The sequence below is a fragment of the Fringilla coelebs genome, assembly GCF_963513975.1.
Source record: "Fringilla coelebs genome assembly, chromosome: 20".
NCBI classification, from domain to species: Eukaryota; Metazoa; Chordata; class Aves; order Passeriformes; family Fringillidae; genus Fringilla; species Fringilla coelebs.
The window spans coordinates 4,996,751-5,012,521 of record NC_140046.1 but is presented as its reverse complement, the minus strand read 5'-3'; the positions used below and the strand labels follow the sequence as shown (position 1 = coordinate 5,012,521).

General features: G+C 40.6%; 1 protein-coding gene across 2 annotated transcripts; it reads right to left on the bottom strand.

The window, feature by feature from the left end:
* Nucleotides 1-1,134: 1,134 nt before the first annotated feature.
* Nucleotides 1,135-15,630, bottom strand: INPP5K (inositol polyphosphate-5-phosphatase K). Of its 2 annotated transcripts, XM_084219134.1 has the most exons (13): nucleotides 15,468-15,630; nucleotides 13,267-13,374; nucleotides 12,521-12,629; nucleotides 9,942-10,058; nucleotides 9,462-9,634; nucleotides 8,746-8,857; nucleotides 8,132-8,241; nucleotides 7,557-7,583; nucleotides 5,696-5,888; nucleotides 5,326-5,463; nucleotides 4,772-4,855; nucleotides 3,892-3,996; nucleotides 1,135-3,612 (listed from the first exon to the last, which is right to left on the bottom strand). In XM_084219134.1, the coding sequence occupies exons 1-13, from the start codon at nucleotides 15,500-15,502 to the stop codon at nucleotides 3,496-3,498; spliced, it is 1,428 nt and encodes a 475-aa protein (XP_084075260.1). In that variant the 5' UTR covers nucleotides 15,503-15,630; the 3' UTR covers nucleotides 1,135-3,495. The 2 variants fall into 2 exon arrangements, with proteins under 2 accessions (XP_084075260.1, XP_084075261.1); XM_084219135.1 differs by lacking the exon at nucleotides 7,557-7,583.
* Between the last annotated feature and the right edge of the window lie 141 nt (nucleotides 15,631-15,771).

The window sequence follows — 15,771 nt, the reverse complement described above, 5'->3', positions numbered from 1 at the left end:
GACACCCTGTAAGTGAAAGATGACAGTTCCACTGTAATGGAGGGAGGTGGGATGTACAAACACAGATCCATGATGTTCATCAAATTGAAGCAATTAAACAAGTTCAGTTCCTGAGCAGACCATTTCCAGAGTAAGTGTATATTAAATAGAAATTGCTTCGTGTCAATCACATGCAAACAGCAATTCCTAAATCCAGGGGTAGAAAGGGCCACAGGAAGTTTCCTGTTAGCAACACAGAGCTCTCAAAAAAGGTATCATTTCCTCTCTCAAGGAAAACCTAACTCCAGCTTTGTTCAACTGGCCTTTCCACTGCAGTATATTAATTCAGACAAGTTCATCTGAGTGTCACTCAGTGTCCAAGAGCAGAGAAGGAAGCAGTGGTAGTAGAAACAATGGTCTTTATCAGAACGTATTTTTAGGGTCTCACAAACACGCAAGACATCTTAGAAATATTTCCTGTTTACAGAGAGCTGTACTATCTGTGTGCAATGATACACTGCACATCCTGAGGTTAGCCAGCAATCAGAAATATATGGGAGTTAAATGAGGCTAGACTGGACAACATTCCTTGGGATACATAGCTCCCATTTGAAAATTAATCCTTCAACGGCAGGGAGTTATGAAAAGTTATCCTTAGATGGAAGTCGAGTGCAAATTTATATTAAAATATGTAAAATTTAAAATATGATGTATAACTTAGCAGATCTTTTATAAAAGCAAAAGAAACACCTCAAATGACACCTTGAAAAATTCACTGTGACAAGGTGAAATTAGAAGAACCTGTTCTCAAAAACTAAGAAACAATGTCAAGTGGTCTGGACATTTTTACAAGGAAAATGTCAAAACCTCAGTGGGGAAGAGGGACAGAAAATGCAAAACCACAAGAGCATTTAATACTTGATTCATTGAAATAGGGAAAAAAATAAGATTAATCTGTCCAAAGGAAAAACAGCATTTTTCCTTGCTCTTCTTTTGCAGCCTAAGCCCTACCATAAATTGTAACTAATTTCCTTCTAAAATACTTTGTATCTGTGCATCAAACACAACCTAAACAAGCTCCTTGGAGAAAAGTAACAAATTAATCCTCCCCACCCAAACCAGTCTGTTCCTTCTCAAATTAACAGAGGCCATGCACAACACTTCACTGCCAGGATTTATTTTAGAGGTACATGAAAAGAAAAACACATGAGTATAAAAACATTTCCAGTGATTATAACATCCAATTAAAGGTGTTTTAAGAAAAGATAAATTTCATCAGAAATTGCATCATTACAGGTCATGGAATAGTTTGAAAAGCTACCATAGGTAACAGTAGTAAACAAAAGTGCCTCTGTGTGCATAATACTGAAGAAAGAAGTGCAGAGTTCTGTGCAGCATCCTCCTTACACACCAGCAGCTCCAATCCCAGCTGCTGGGGGCATTTTCTGGGAAGTCCCGTGGTTCAAAGGATCAGTTTACAAAATGCAGCTTCTGTGTCCAGTGACAGAGGGGTCTCAGCTCCCACAAACACAAAGGATCTCGAGTGTCTGGCCCCTGCAAAGAGGCTGCATGGCTCCCTCTGAGCTGCTCCTGCCCAGCAGATGCACCCTGCTTAGAAGAAACTGGATCTTGGTCCACAGTAAATTGGCAGCTGTGGTCTGGAATTCAAAGCCCACTGCTCTTTGGGCTCTCCACAGAATCTCCTTGCATGGAGAATGGTCAGAGAGTTACACCAGTGAAACCAGAGACAGAGATCAACTCAGGAACTGCAGAAGGGACTGCAGTTCAAAGCAGGGGTTTGTCTGATGCCCTAATTGCCATGAGAAGTCACGTATCTGGAAGATTCAGTGCAAAACAAATTCTTGGGAGACCAGTATAAATGGGCAAACTGTTTCTAATATGGTTCCAAAGTGTAACAGGAATGTACAAACTGTAAACCTCAAGGCAGTGTTAATCCATGCAATGAACACAGTATCCTCTGAACCTGCCCTCACTACTCACCAAGTATTCCCAACAGCAAGCATCAAGCTGAGATACAACTAAAACCTAGAGAGGCAAAGTGCTCCTAAAGCCCACTGCAACTACCTAACCAGAAACCCATGTCAGAGCTTCAACAGGACAAAAAGACACCTGGACCTCAAAAGGTTTTATACAGTGAATGATAAAAGCAAAACAAATATCCTATCAAGCTGTTAACGTTCCATCTCAAAACAACCCTGAAAAAAATAAGGCTTTGATAAAAAGAGCAAAAAGGAATCCACTCAGTTCTGAAGCAGAATTCGAGCATGAACATCCCAACACCCCTTGCTCTTCCACCTGAACCAAACCTGCTCTTTTCCATCCCTGTGCCAGTGAGGAGTGACTGACTCAGGTCACCACACCTGGGAGGGAGCTGTGGATACAGAACATGGGAGACTCTAAGTGCTCTGTCCCAGCACTGCACCCTGAGATTCTGTGGAATGTTTCCTATCCTTTCCAAAGATCTCTATTTCCCCATCAAGAAACAAGACCCTTTCAGAAGCTAACTACCTTCCAGGTTCCTAAAGGTGCAGGAAATTTCTATTCCATCTCCACCCACAAGTGCACAGGATACAGAAAGGTCTGAGCACCTCTAGAAAAAGAGAAAGTTTTCAGACTGATTGCTATAAATTGAAGATATGTACAATTTTCAAAGATTATGCCAAATCATCAACCATGGGCTGCTCATCTATGCTAAAGCATTTCTCAACTTCTGCAATTTCCCTCAGAAGTTGTGGGATCCTGGCTCACTCCAAGCCAGGGACTGGTATAAAAATGGGTTTATTTTACATTTTTTAATGAGGGGGGTAAAGGCAATAGGCAAATTGCTTAATTCCTTTATAAAATAAGAATTTCAAAAATCAGAAATAGTGCTTTTTGATAATTGTATTTCAATTTGGAAGAATCACAAATTGAAAATCCTACAAAGAGTTCTTCAGTAAGGCATGAAGAGAAGGATCTACCAATGGAGACTTTACACACTCCAAAGATTTTGCTTTTCATGTGACCTGTTGTCACTGGTGTTTCCCAAAAGGTAATTAGCTTACATCTGAAAGTCAAATAAAATTTCAAAACAAGCTAACTAGCTGTATCTAATAAATAATTTTTAAATAACTTCATTTAAACTCAAAATTTGGAAATCAATTATTAAGTGGTTACAGCATAGTAAATATTGCATCGGAAATAAAATATCCTCTACAAAAAAAGGAACAACCCTAAAAACCTATTAAACATTGCAACTTCCTTAGGTTAAATCATTGCATCAGAAATGTCTATCACCCTAAAACATACAGCATTCTTTAAGTGCTATTTTACAGTTCTCATCCAGTGCAAGAGAGTTACTCTCCCCAGAATAAAAATAACCATTTCCACAATAAATTATCTTCTACAAGCTTCCAAAGTTTCTGAACATTCCTACCTGTCTTACTCCATCTTCTAAGAGCAAAAGCTTACAATCACTAAGACATAAAGAATCATCTGACAGCTGAACCAGGACCATTAAATGCCCGTTCTATTTTCAGAATCATCAACTGATTTTGGATTGTCAGGTTTCTGCAGCAAACTGCTCTCTTCCTCTGGCACATCCTTTTCTATTGGTGTTTGGCTAGGCTGAATCTAGGAGAAAAACAGGATAAAAACCAAATTAACAATTCAAAAGGACTGTGTTGCTCTGTATTATCCATACCATTATATAAAGATGCTGTAACAGTTACTCAGATTCTTTCAGCACATCAGCAAATTCTTTTTAGCCAGAATATATAATTTTAAAAATTCCTGCTGCTGCCACCTTCCCAAGGATTAACACAGTTATGTTCAGATGCATATGAAAACAAATGAAGTAATAAAAAAAAAAAAAATCACATCAACATTAATCAATGCTTCCTAATGTATTACCTGAAAAGGTTCACTGATGCCAACTATTGACTGCAAGTTATTGCTAAAATAACAAAGCAAAAATTCTCCTCCCATCTTGGGTATTTCTGAAGCACTCATGTAAACCTGGCAAGAATAAGAACAGGCAATGAGCAATTTCCACAGCAAAAGAAGTTTACAAAAAAGCCCTTCAGGACACCATCAAAATCAGTATTTGCTATTTATAAGCACGTTTTAAAATGTAAGCTAAAACGGATGGGGACAGAAATAACTCAGGAAACCATCTGAAAATTAAATCAGGGAGGAGAAGGAATATCCTTCACCATGTCAGCAGGCAGGCTTGGTTCAGTGACAAGGGAGAAGGGACCCAGAGTGCTTGGAAGGGAAGGGCCAAAGCCAGAGAGCAGCAGAGGGAGTGGAGCTGCCTCCTGGTGGCAACAGCAGAGCAATCCACAAGCTTGATTTGCTCCTGTCCCAAGGAGCCCAAGGAGCCACCATTCCCAATTTCAACTTCTATCTGTTCAGATAAGTATCTCTGGTTATTTAACATTTATCATAATAAGGGTTTGTTGGTTTTTGGTTGGTGGTGGGTTTTTTTTGGTTTTTTTTTTTTTTTTTTTTTGGTTTTTTTTTTTTTTTTGTTTGTTTGTTTGGTTTTTTTTGTTTTTTTTTTTTTAATCACTTTATGTAATCACTACTAGAAGGCTTTGTAGCAGACAGCAGTTTTTAAAGAGGGACCAAAACAATCAATAGGTAGAATTAGGAAGAGGGATCTGAATAATATTGTTCCCAATTAGCTTCAACTGGGAAGAGGATACAGAACTCCTGAGGGGAAGGGGATATGGAACAGACCTGCAGTGCTACTCTATGGAAAACTACATCAGAAAGAAATACAACTGACTTCTTTGCTGTTTCTGCTGGAAGAAATCTCATCATCTTCCACCCAAGCATAAGTAACATAATCCTTCACATGCCTGAAAGCCACCTGCAGAGAAAGATACAAAGTATCAGCTTCCTGATGGAAACAAAAGCCACACTACATGAAAAACAAAGCTGTGAGAAATATTTACTGTTTTACTGAAGTAATTAAAAAACTCTTAGTATCAAAACATTTTGGAGGCATGCACACATCTTCTGTTTCTGGGAGGGTGGGACTGCTCTGTTCTCTCACCCTTCCATTGATTCTTATTTTTGTTGCATCAACTCCTTTCCCCAGCCTCTGCGACATTTTACTTCAATAAACAACCAGATTATCTTAGCAGAGAATTTAGAGGGTGTGGAAGAACTGGCATGCTGTAGAGCTAAACTGCCCGCACACAGAAACTACCGGCAACCAAGGACACAACCATTTCACAGAGTTCTGCACTAGCAAGAATCAGTGCTCTAAAATCCTCCAGGACCTCCTGCAGCCACATTCCCCATCTTGGCTGAGGAGCCCTGATGAGGGAACATTACCTGGAAGAGCCCAATCCAGTCCCAAGCACTGCTGGGGAGCTCAGGCGCCGCAGAGTAGCGGATGAGAACATCGTGCTCTGCACTCCAGTCACCCTCAGGATTCAGCACGACCAGGGGATCTGTGACAAGAGGCTTCATCTACACCAAAAAACAGAGTTTAAACTCAGTCAAGCCTGTCATTCTTTCAGTTATTCTTCTCTGTCACAATTGCCACCTGTGGGACTCTTTAACTGACTGCAAATAATCTGACAGCAATTTGCTGCTTTCACTAAGATCAGAATGAAACAGAGATTATGGTTTAGAAATCAGCTGCTGTAAGGTAACACTGAGTACAACAAACTTCTTCTTGACAACATAACTGGCACAGCACCTCAAGCTTGAAAGTTCCTGTGACAGGTTTGTGATCACTGATGCCATAGCTCATGTGACTGACATAGTTATTCAGAGTAACAGAAACTGGATTCTCTTCTTCAGGTAATTCGTCTTCTTTTGAGGCAACCTCGCTGAGATTTTTCACTTTCCAAAGAATTCTATCTGTCCATGCTGGCTTTCTTTTTTTCTCACTGCAAAAATGTAAGGTAAAAAGAGAAATGAGCAGAGAAACAAGTTGCCAAAAGCTAAGAATGCTGTGCAAAATCTACTCAGATTTCAAAGACTGTGAGATACATATTAATAAAAGGAGGCAATCATATCCAAGCTTCATTTTACAGCTCCGATTAATGTGTTTTACAAGCAATGTTTCATTAATTTGAACTCCATTCAGCACAGATCATGGCTTTCTGAAAGAGGAGTAAAATGAAGGGGAGAAGGACATTTCAGTGGGTTAGTTGGCTTCATACAGGAAATGATACTTTCTCCTAAAACCCTGTAAAAACATGCATGAATTTAGACATAATACAACAACTGCCCCAGGCTCCATACAGATATTCTGAGAAATGAGGCTGTAAAAATAAGGAATATGTAGGAAAAGTCTGAATGATGCTTGAAATTATTCAAAATATTTGAGAGCAAGTTTCTTTTAACAACACAAGACAGGACAAACTCAGGTAGCATATGGTAATCACAGGTACCACAGCAATGCTTTATTTAAAATTCCTCTAAATTGTACCAGCCTGCATTTCAGGTTTGCAAGCTACTGCTGTCTCCTAACAACAGGCTTTCAAAATTCCACAATCGAGGAAGTTGTGCCTGCAACTGTACTGTACATCTAACTGTTATCTCAATGCAGAGTTTCCTTCTATACCATCTCAATTACACCAGAAGACATGAGCCCTCTGTGGTTCTCTCTGTGGTGGGAGGAAGCTTAACAGCAACTCTCTGGATGGGTGGATCACTTTAAATTGAAATGGAGAAAAGATCATACCCTATGGAAGAGGAATTAGAATGGACTGGATTGGATTATGAAAGTTAAAAGCAGGATGTGTAAGGAAAACTGTCAGTTTGAATATCAAAACCAAGGCCATTTAGTTCAATATTCAATATATTTTTGTTATACCCCTTCCTACCTTTAATAAAGTGCAAAGATTTGAAATTACTAAGGGCCCTTATCGCACTTACTGCAGAAATTCTATAAACGGACAGAAATCTTTAGGAGATGCCAGATGTCTGCTCTGCTGTGCAGGAAATACCAAAAGAACAGCTTAAGGTAAAACCCTCCCTGGTTTAGAGAAAATGGAGTATTAGATGGGAAACAAACCCTCAGAATTCACATTGCAAGAAGTATCAAAAATAAAATTCTCTGGGCTTCAGTAAAAGCAGCTTTTGCAGGGTGCTTGCCTGGAGGTCTTGATGGTCACCCCACCTGAGCAAAGTCTCTCTGGTAGCTTGAACGGCAGCAGGATGCACACAGAATGTGTAACCACACTTTTTGTTCTCTAATCAGCCAATACAGACAACCAGGCTGTGAATCATTTGTAAAATGTCCAGCTTTGGATTATTTTAACTATTTTTTTTAAGATGGATTTACTGCTGGTCTATTACATCTTGTTATATTAAATTAGGAAGCAAAATGTCTTTGGGTCCACATAAATAAACTTCCAATGTTAAGTGCAACAGCAGAGTAGATAACACTGCAGCTTTCAGACAGGTTAAGAAAATTCCTAAAGAAAATCAGCTGTCATCTGATTTTCAAATATTTCAAAAAAATCAAATCAAAAGCTCAGATGGAGCCTTGTTTTGATTCTGAAATATTAAAAAAAATCACTACAAAATTGAGAAAGTTCTCTTCTTACTTAAACCAAAATAGGGACTTCTGTTCTCTGCAAGTAAAGAAAAAGATCAGTACAAAACCCTGTTTGGACAGGAACTTATGACAAATACTTAACAAACAGACTTTAATATCACAGAAAAACTTTGGAAATTTAAGATACCCCATCTTCAACTTAAATTAATCAATAAAGACAAATATACATTAATTTTCAAATACCAGCATATCAAATGAAATGCTTAAACAGAGAAGGGAAGCAAAAATGACAGACAATCATTATTTTGCTCCTTTTTCACAACCAATGAGCACTTTTAGTAGGAAAGAACAAAATAGAAGCAGCTTAAACAAGTGCTCATTTATTTTATTTATCTGGTCTTTCCAAAAAGGCAGCTGGGTTGTTTCATTACTTCCCTCATACAATCAGTGGACCCCAGCTTCTTCAGCCAAAAATATTCATTTATTCAGATTTGATCAACCCAAGACTAACAGAACAACTCAACAGCCCCAGTAGACTCAGGAAATTCAGGTTTGCTGGTTACTGAAGGGATATTTAACCAAGCACCACATTCACTCTCATATTCCACATCTAAACTCTTTTACCTTGTGTCATAGACCTCTGAGTCAAGGTCAAATTTGTAGGTGGGCTTAAAATGCAGAGGACCCTCTTTGAATTCCTTCAGAAATGCTTCCTTCTTTTTTGCCATATTTAACTGCAGAAATAAAAATTAACTTTTAATGATTATGTTTAAAAAATCAGAGCTTAAAGGATGACTGGGAAAGCATCTTCCAAGAATTCAACATGGCAGTTAGTACAACACTGGAAAGGTAAATTTAGAAGAGCCTCTTTGTTATAGCCAGAACTCTTGACACAATCTATCTAAAAGTTTAGAGGCAATTCTACCCAAAACATCCAGAATAATGTTGTCTTAAAAAGAATTACTGGAAGGAGAGATAAAGGTGAGGAACAACTGACAAGATATGAAGTTCAAAGAAATCTCCAGTTAAACATGAGTATTGTAAATGAGTAAGAAACTACAGAAAAGCAGAAAAAGTTTGCAATTAATTGGGGCTTATGACCACCTCATGCTCCACCTTGTGACTGCTCTGAGTTTGTGTTCTTTAACAGAAATCAGAAGCTCAAGGTGTAATTTAACTACCACTTTGTGTGCATTAAAACCAAAACCAAACCCCTCAAAGAGACTGAACCAACCCACCTGGTCCTTTTCCCAGAGCAGACTGAAACGCTTGTTATTGATTGATTCTCTGACAAAGTGTATCCCATAATCTGCTATCCGGAAGTTTAGGTCTCCAAACCAGAAGAGAAGCCTTAAAACCAAACCAAGACGCATCAACAAAAGAAGATTTATATGAATCTATTAACTCAAGGGAAGAATTTGACAGAATGTTAGCCATTACACTAATTCGGTGCTCTAATCACTTTTATTACTTAATGCAAACAGCTTTAACACAAACATTAAGTAGCTATAGATAAGCTTACACAGGGACAACCAGCTGCTAAACAAAAAAAAAAAAAAAAATTGAAGTAATTGAAACAGTAAATTAAGTCCCTTGCATTCTTGCTGCTTGCTTATTACTGTCTGAATATCGACTTCTGCATCTTACATCTCTGAACATTTAACAGCAACCTAAAAGAGTTTTGGTATAAACAGGCTTTAGCTTCTAAAGCTTTCCTGCATGACATGTACAGTCTATATGCTAACAAATTAATGTAATTAGAGACTGGAAGAGAACAGTCTTGTAAAACAGACATCTGTCTTTCAGGTTATTGTTTCCTCCCAGGATTCAGGGTCAAGGCTGAAGGGACATTTAAAATAAAATGATGGATGAAAAATCCAAACTCAAAACTCTTCATTGCAAGAGTTCACCCTATAAAAGATAAAAATAACACAGAACTGAGTGAACAACTCACTCATGATCCAAGGGACTTGGAATACCCTCTCCTTCAAACTGCATTTCCAGAATTTTCTCAAAGTCATCCAGTCGCTGCTCGGTGTTCTCTATGTGAGCTGGCAAGTGGCAGTTCATGAAACAGATCGTGTGCCCAAAGAGGGACATGCGGACGCCGACTCCTCCTTTGTTCCCCTGGCATGGGAGATGAACAACAGTTCCCTGAAACTGCAGGCAGTGCCTGCAAATGGAACTAACACCACCTATAACCTTTTCATTCTTGCAATTGAGATTTAAATCAATACAATCTCTTTCTACACAACTTGTTGTGTATCAGCAAATAAGCTGAAATCTGAAATTACGGTCTGTGCTGCACATGAGGTTCAAACAAATGAGTCTGCTTGTCAGGTTATTAATTTTTAATGAAGCCACATCCTCTCTGTCCCAGCAGGGAGCCATGGAGAGGCACAGAGCAGCAGCAGTGAGCAGAGGCAGTCCTTACCCAGTAGCCAAAGAAGCCTGTGCGGGTGTAGTCGGTGTGGATGTCCCGGATGAAGGGAAGGTGCACGTGCTTCACAAAGATCAGAAGCAGCAAGCCCTGCATGCGGACTGAGGAGAGCTGGGGGATAGAAAAGAAGGAATGGTATTTCCAGGAGTTCCTTGGCTTTACTTCACAGGTGAAGAAGGCCACAGCAGGAGTCATGCAACTCCCTTGCCAAGCCTGGCCTCCATACTGTGACACAGTAAATGTAGACTCATTTCAGTGCTGTCAAAAACATATTCCTTATGAACAAATCTGATCAATTCCTCAGCTAATTAACACAGTTCCAGCATTACATTTCAATCTGAGGTCAACCTCAAAACAGGCACCTGCCCAAACCTCTTTAAAGACTTCCTCTGCCTCACCAGCCTCCTGATTCTGCCTTTAAGAATCCTGCTCATGAAGGACCAAACCCTTCACTTTTCACCTAAAAGCTTTATAACTCACACCTACAAGTCCTCCAACAGCAGCAGCATTTTCAAACTGAAGCACTCTTGAGCAGATCATTAAATATTCTAAATGCCTTCAAAAGCACAGCAGTCAATTCCAGCCATCTGCAAAAACAATGAGCTGCAAACAGCAGAAACTCCTGCTTTGCAGTGCCTGTAAAAACTGATTTACCAAACACTTAGAGAGCACATAAGACACAGGGTTTTTGTGGTTTAGGGTTTTCTTGGTTTGTGTGTGTGGAAACTGTCTAATAAAGATGTCCTTCATTGAACATTTATGGACTTTACAATGATCCTGGCATGAGACACAAAATTCATTGTGTTTTAATGATTATGATTCAATTTAAAATACAGGCATTGAAATACATTAACTGTAGTTCAATTTTATGCTGGATTAATTTAGAAAAAGACTACATTAGAATAGAACTGACTATACAACTGCTGGAGAAGCACAAAAAATTCAGCCCAAAATTTAAAACAGAATTCCTCCTTTGTCTTCTTATCTACAAAATTTAATGATTTCAGAATATATTTTAATGTTTTCATTGTCCTTGAACCCAACAAAATACCCCACAGAATACTGAAACAATGGACTGCAATTACTAATGATGCATAAATATTTTAGTAGTCAGCATTCTCCTTTCCATAATTACATTCATGAGGCACCAAGATCTTCCAGTCCTTTTATTATTTATTTGCTGTATTTCACTCTGCTGTGGCCAGTCCCCAGAGGTTTCTCAAGATCCACAGGACCTGAACACAACAAGGCACTGACCCCTCCCCTGCTGGAACCAGCACCAGTCCCACCAGCCCTTAGAGCCAAATCAAGCAAAGCCTTTGCACAGAGGGAACAGGATCCTGTGGATGGTGGAAGAATGAACTGTGACCAACTGAAGACTCTGAAAACAGACCATGTTACTGAGGGGACAGAATGTCCCAAGGATGACACCTCTCCCTCCACACCCGACCTCAACACAGGTCAGCCAAGGGGTAAGTGCTCCTCTCCTGCTCAGCCAAATTCCTGGCTAAGTCCTGGGATAACCTTTCCTTGCTGCCTGGTTTGATTTTGACCTGGCCTGACAGTTCCCCTTATTACTAGGGCTAAACAAGTCCTGCTGAAAGCCATTAGGTGGCAGCATCCATTCATTAGTGTGCTCCAAACTGCCTCTGTTCTAAATTAGAATTCAAAATCAGCCAGGCATACCAGCAGGAATTCTTTTAACTGTGTGTATACAGGGCCTGAATGTCAGCCCACGGCCAGATTTTGAATTTTTATCAGCAATGACTTAGGCCAGAGCGAACAATGTGGGTTTTTTCCTTTTTGTAATTCCCAATGGGTCCTTTGTTTTGTTTAATTACAATTAAAAGAACAGCACAACTACTGAGTCTGATTAGCATGCAGATAATGCAATCACCTCAGCAAAATCAGCCAGAAATAGTGCTTGGTTTAGAAAATCACTACAAAAGGCTTTTAATTTCTCTTTACTAGAGAAATCCAGGATATCTTCCTACGTTTATTGTTGGCATTATTAAAATAGCCAGTACTTTAGCTGCTCTTATGACCCCAAAATCTTGTCATTTAAATTCCCATATAATGTTATAGGTCTTCAACCAAAAATCAAGTCCTCACATAAAAATATACATCCATTAAAATCTTGTTTTACACATATGCAATTTACTTTCACCTGCAAACAAACTGGAAAAAGGAAAAAAAAATAAGATAAAGGAGCCTTACCAATCTTAATGAAAATCACTGCCATTGCTTGGGATATTTATAGTGCAAGACTACATTAGAAGCATCACAATACAGTTCCCCAATATTGCACAGAGCAAAAAACTTTTCTACAAACAAGAGAGAGATAAAGATATTGTGGCCACAAGAAATATGCTGTTCAGTATGAGTTGACATCACATGAAAAACAGGAAAACACAGGTGTGATGAAGAATCACCTCTAACACATGTGTACCTATGGAAGTGACAGACACCTGCAAAAACACCATCAACTTCTCTTATATGGATAATCTGAGGGGAAAAAAATGTAAGACTTTTACTTCAGTGCTGTGACACTTAGGAGTGGTATAAATAATTACCTTGATATATCCCAAAGGAGACAAGACAGTCATGAAAAAAATGCTCCATGGATCATCAAATGCCAAGTCAGACAGAAAATTTGTGATTTTTGAATTCACCTCCTGTAAGCTGAATACATCACAATTACTCACATTGCACCAGTTGGTTTGGACAGAATTCATAGGAACTTTGCAGAACACAGATCCCAGAAAATTCTCGCAGTTCAGTTTCTCATTCAAGCAGTTTAACTCACACACAGATCTAACACATCTGACACTGAGTAAAACAAATTTATAGGAGGTTTGTATACACCTGAAGATAGAGTTTAAGACAATGCCAGACTCAAGATGTATTATAAAAACCTGACTGTCAGGACTTCAGAATTTCAACATAGATTGGAAAACACAGTGACAGATTGTGCTTAACAAGCTTGCATTAATTCCCTTAAAACATGAGTTTCCAATAACTTTCATATCAAAATGAACAAGCTACCAAAAAAAAACAGCAGCCCAAACTTTTTGTGTGCTTAGAAAAAAAATATTCTGCATCTTGTCACCACACAGCAGCAGCTAACTGCTATAAATCATCTCTGTTGTAAGTTAGTCTCCTGTTAATTAGACTAAGTTAGTCTTCATCTCTGGTAGCAGTAGCGTTAAACCATCTCCCAGGCAGTGATTCACATCACACAGTCCTCCCAAAACAGACCATGCTGAGACCCAGCAGTTTTGCAATAAACTCACAAAGCAAGCTCTTTGATATCACTCACCCTATAACGTACATGTCCGTGGTGGGGCCCAGCGAGTTGAGCTGAAGTAAACTTGTGACATCAGGAGGGGGAGAAGCTGTGCCCACATTCCAGGTAACTAAATGTAGTCTAAAAACAAACAGAAACCACACAAAACCAATGCTAAAATTGAAATGTGGACAGGCATGCAACTCTAAGAACATTCTAATTTCCCCACAGATTTCTGGTTGATGAAAAGTGACAGAAGTTCTATTTGCCAGCCCCTACACCGCCACAAAAACAACCGACTGGAGGGAGCAAGACCTGAATTCTTGCCCCTTATCCTTCATCTTTTTCCCCCAGATGAGGAAAGCTTCATCCAGAGTGCGAGACACTTCCTCGTGGATCTCATCATCGGAGCTGATGTCCTCCACGCAGGCCATCAGCTGGGCCACCCTGTGCCGGAGCTGCAGGCGGCCGCTGGAGCCGGTGCTGCTGAGGCTGGCGGAGCGGCTGCGCAGGCTGGGCCCGCTCTCCACATCGGCCAGGGAGAGCCCCTGGTAGTGCTCAGCTGCATCCTCGCTGCCCAGCGATGCCATCTGCTCCCAGATACAGCTATGCCCTCAAGGACTGGCCCATTACAGTCAAGAGATTGATAAGGGTTTTCCAGATCTTGTGGAATTCAGCATTGCTTCCAGCGCAAAAGGACAAATGGAGGTGCAGCAATGCTGGAAAAAAAAAAACCTGTGGCGTTCCCACCACACTGGCTGGGCTGTTACAAAAGCTGCAATCACGTCCTACCACACACAGTGAATTGTTTTTTTCATAATAGATTTAATGTGGTTAATTCGATGAGCTCAGGGTTTAAAAGAATTTATTGTTGATTTGAATCGATCATGTGCCTGTCTGCAGGCAAGGAGAAATGTAATCTCCAGCTCCCAAAAATTCAAAGTTCTGAGCAGAACCAAGCAAAGCCACTGACTCTCAACATTCACATCACAGCAGTGTTGTTTCTTTACAACATGGTTACTGCACCACCAGAGCTTCTAAAAACAGATTCACTTTATTGTCAGTCTTGTCAGGCTTAAAAAATAATAAATCTTAGAGTTCTATAATGACCTTATAGACACTGATAATTAGTGAATCCCATCAATACACCCATTATTAAGGCTGTGTTTTTATGCCACAATCAACTGCTTGCTCAAGGTGACGTATACAGAAATGGATACAGAAAAGCTGGAAAACAACCTTGCACAATAGATTAAAATGATACATAATTTTCTTCACTAATAGTGTATCTTTGTAAGACTATTCTTAGTCACACAAAAGCTACTCCAAAACAAATTTCAAGGGGAAAAAAAAATGTAGGTAGGCTGTAGATCTAATTTTGCCACCGGATATGGCACTTGGGAACACTCTCCAGTTACTAATTTTGTAAGACAATTACCTGATTAAACAAAACTGAAACAATGTTGAAGCCATCAGTCATTACAGACAGAAATTCAATTCCTCAAGGTGCCCAGTGACCACAGCACTGACAAAAACACAGATCTCAGAAGTAGAAACAAACACTGTCCTAAATAAAAGCAACCTACTAAAGTCGTTATTTAGCATCAGCGCTGCTAATCCTCAAATGACTCAATAGCGGAGAATTTCTCAGGGTCACAGTGCTCATAATAAAGCCTTCAAAGGATTTTTAAGATATTTGATCTCTTGTCAGCTTGTTGGTTTGGCTGTTTAAATTTTCCTGTCACAGGCTGTTACCCAAATCCCACCTAAGCAGGTTCCTGTAGGGAATCGAGCCCAGGCAGGACACCGACAGAGAGTGAAGACACATTGTAAAAACACCGTAAAAGCAGAAGCTCGGTGTTTACTCAAGCTTCTTTTTCCCCACGGCAAGTGACAAGTTCTAGACAGCCGGTCCATGACAGCAGCGCAGATGCTCGTGCCCTCACAACACATTAACAGAGCTCCGGGAAGTCCCGAGCAGCCCGAAATGCCCCGTGAGCCTCCCTGAACCACTTCAGTACCGACCTTCCACACCAGAAAATCAGCTTTTCTCCTCTATTTCATATGACTACGCAACGCCGCCAATTTGTGTAATTCTGCGCTACTAAGCACACACACACACGCACACACACACAAGTTTCGCTAATTTTCGCCCATTTATGTAACCGCTCGGGGCCACTTTTCGGAGCCGCCCTCAGCCCCGCGCCTCGCGCCCCTCCGCGCCCACCACTCACCTCAACTCCTTGGTGGGAAGGCCCGCGGTCTCCATGCCCGGGGTTCTCACAGGGAAGCGCTGCCCGAAGGACGGGGAAGGGGCCGGCGGAGCCCCCGGCTCTCCCCTCACTCGGCTCGGCTCGGCCCGGCCCGGCCGCGGCCTCCGCGCCGCCCTCAGCGCTCCGCGCCCATCGGCGCGCGTGACGGGGCCGGGCACGCGCCGCGCCACGGCGCCCCCTGGCGGCCGGGAGGACCCACAGCAGCCTTAGGATGGCACCGAGACCTCCCCCACCCCAAAAAACCCCCAAAAAATCCCCAAAACAA

Bases quoted from the DNA above. Each gene is read 5' to 3' on its own strand.
- INPP5K (XM_084219134.1), bottom strand. From the start codon at position 15,502: ATGGAGACCGCGGGCCTTCCCACCAAGGAGTTGAG. The intron at 13,375-15,467 runs GTGAGTGGTGGG...GTTTGTTTTTAG, and splicing joins CTTCCCACCAAGGAGTTGAG to ACTACATTTAGTTACCTGGA. The intron at 10,059-12,520 runs GTAATTATTTAT...TCTATCCCCCAG, and splicing joins CTCCTTTGGGATATATCAAG to CTCTCCTCAGTCCGCATGCA.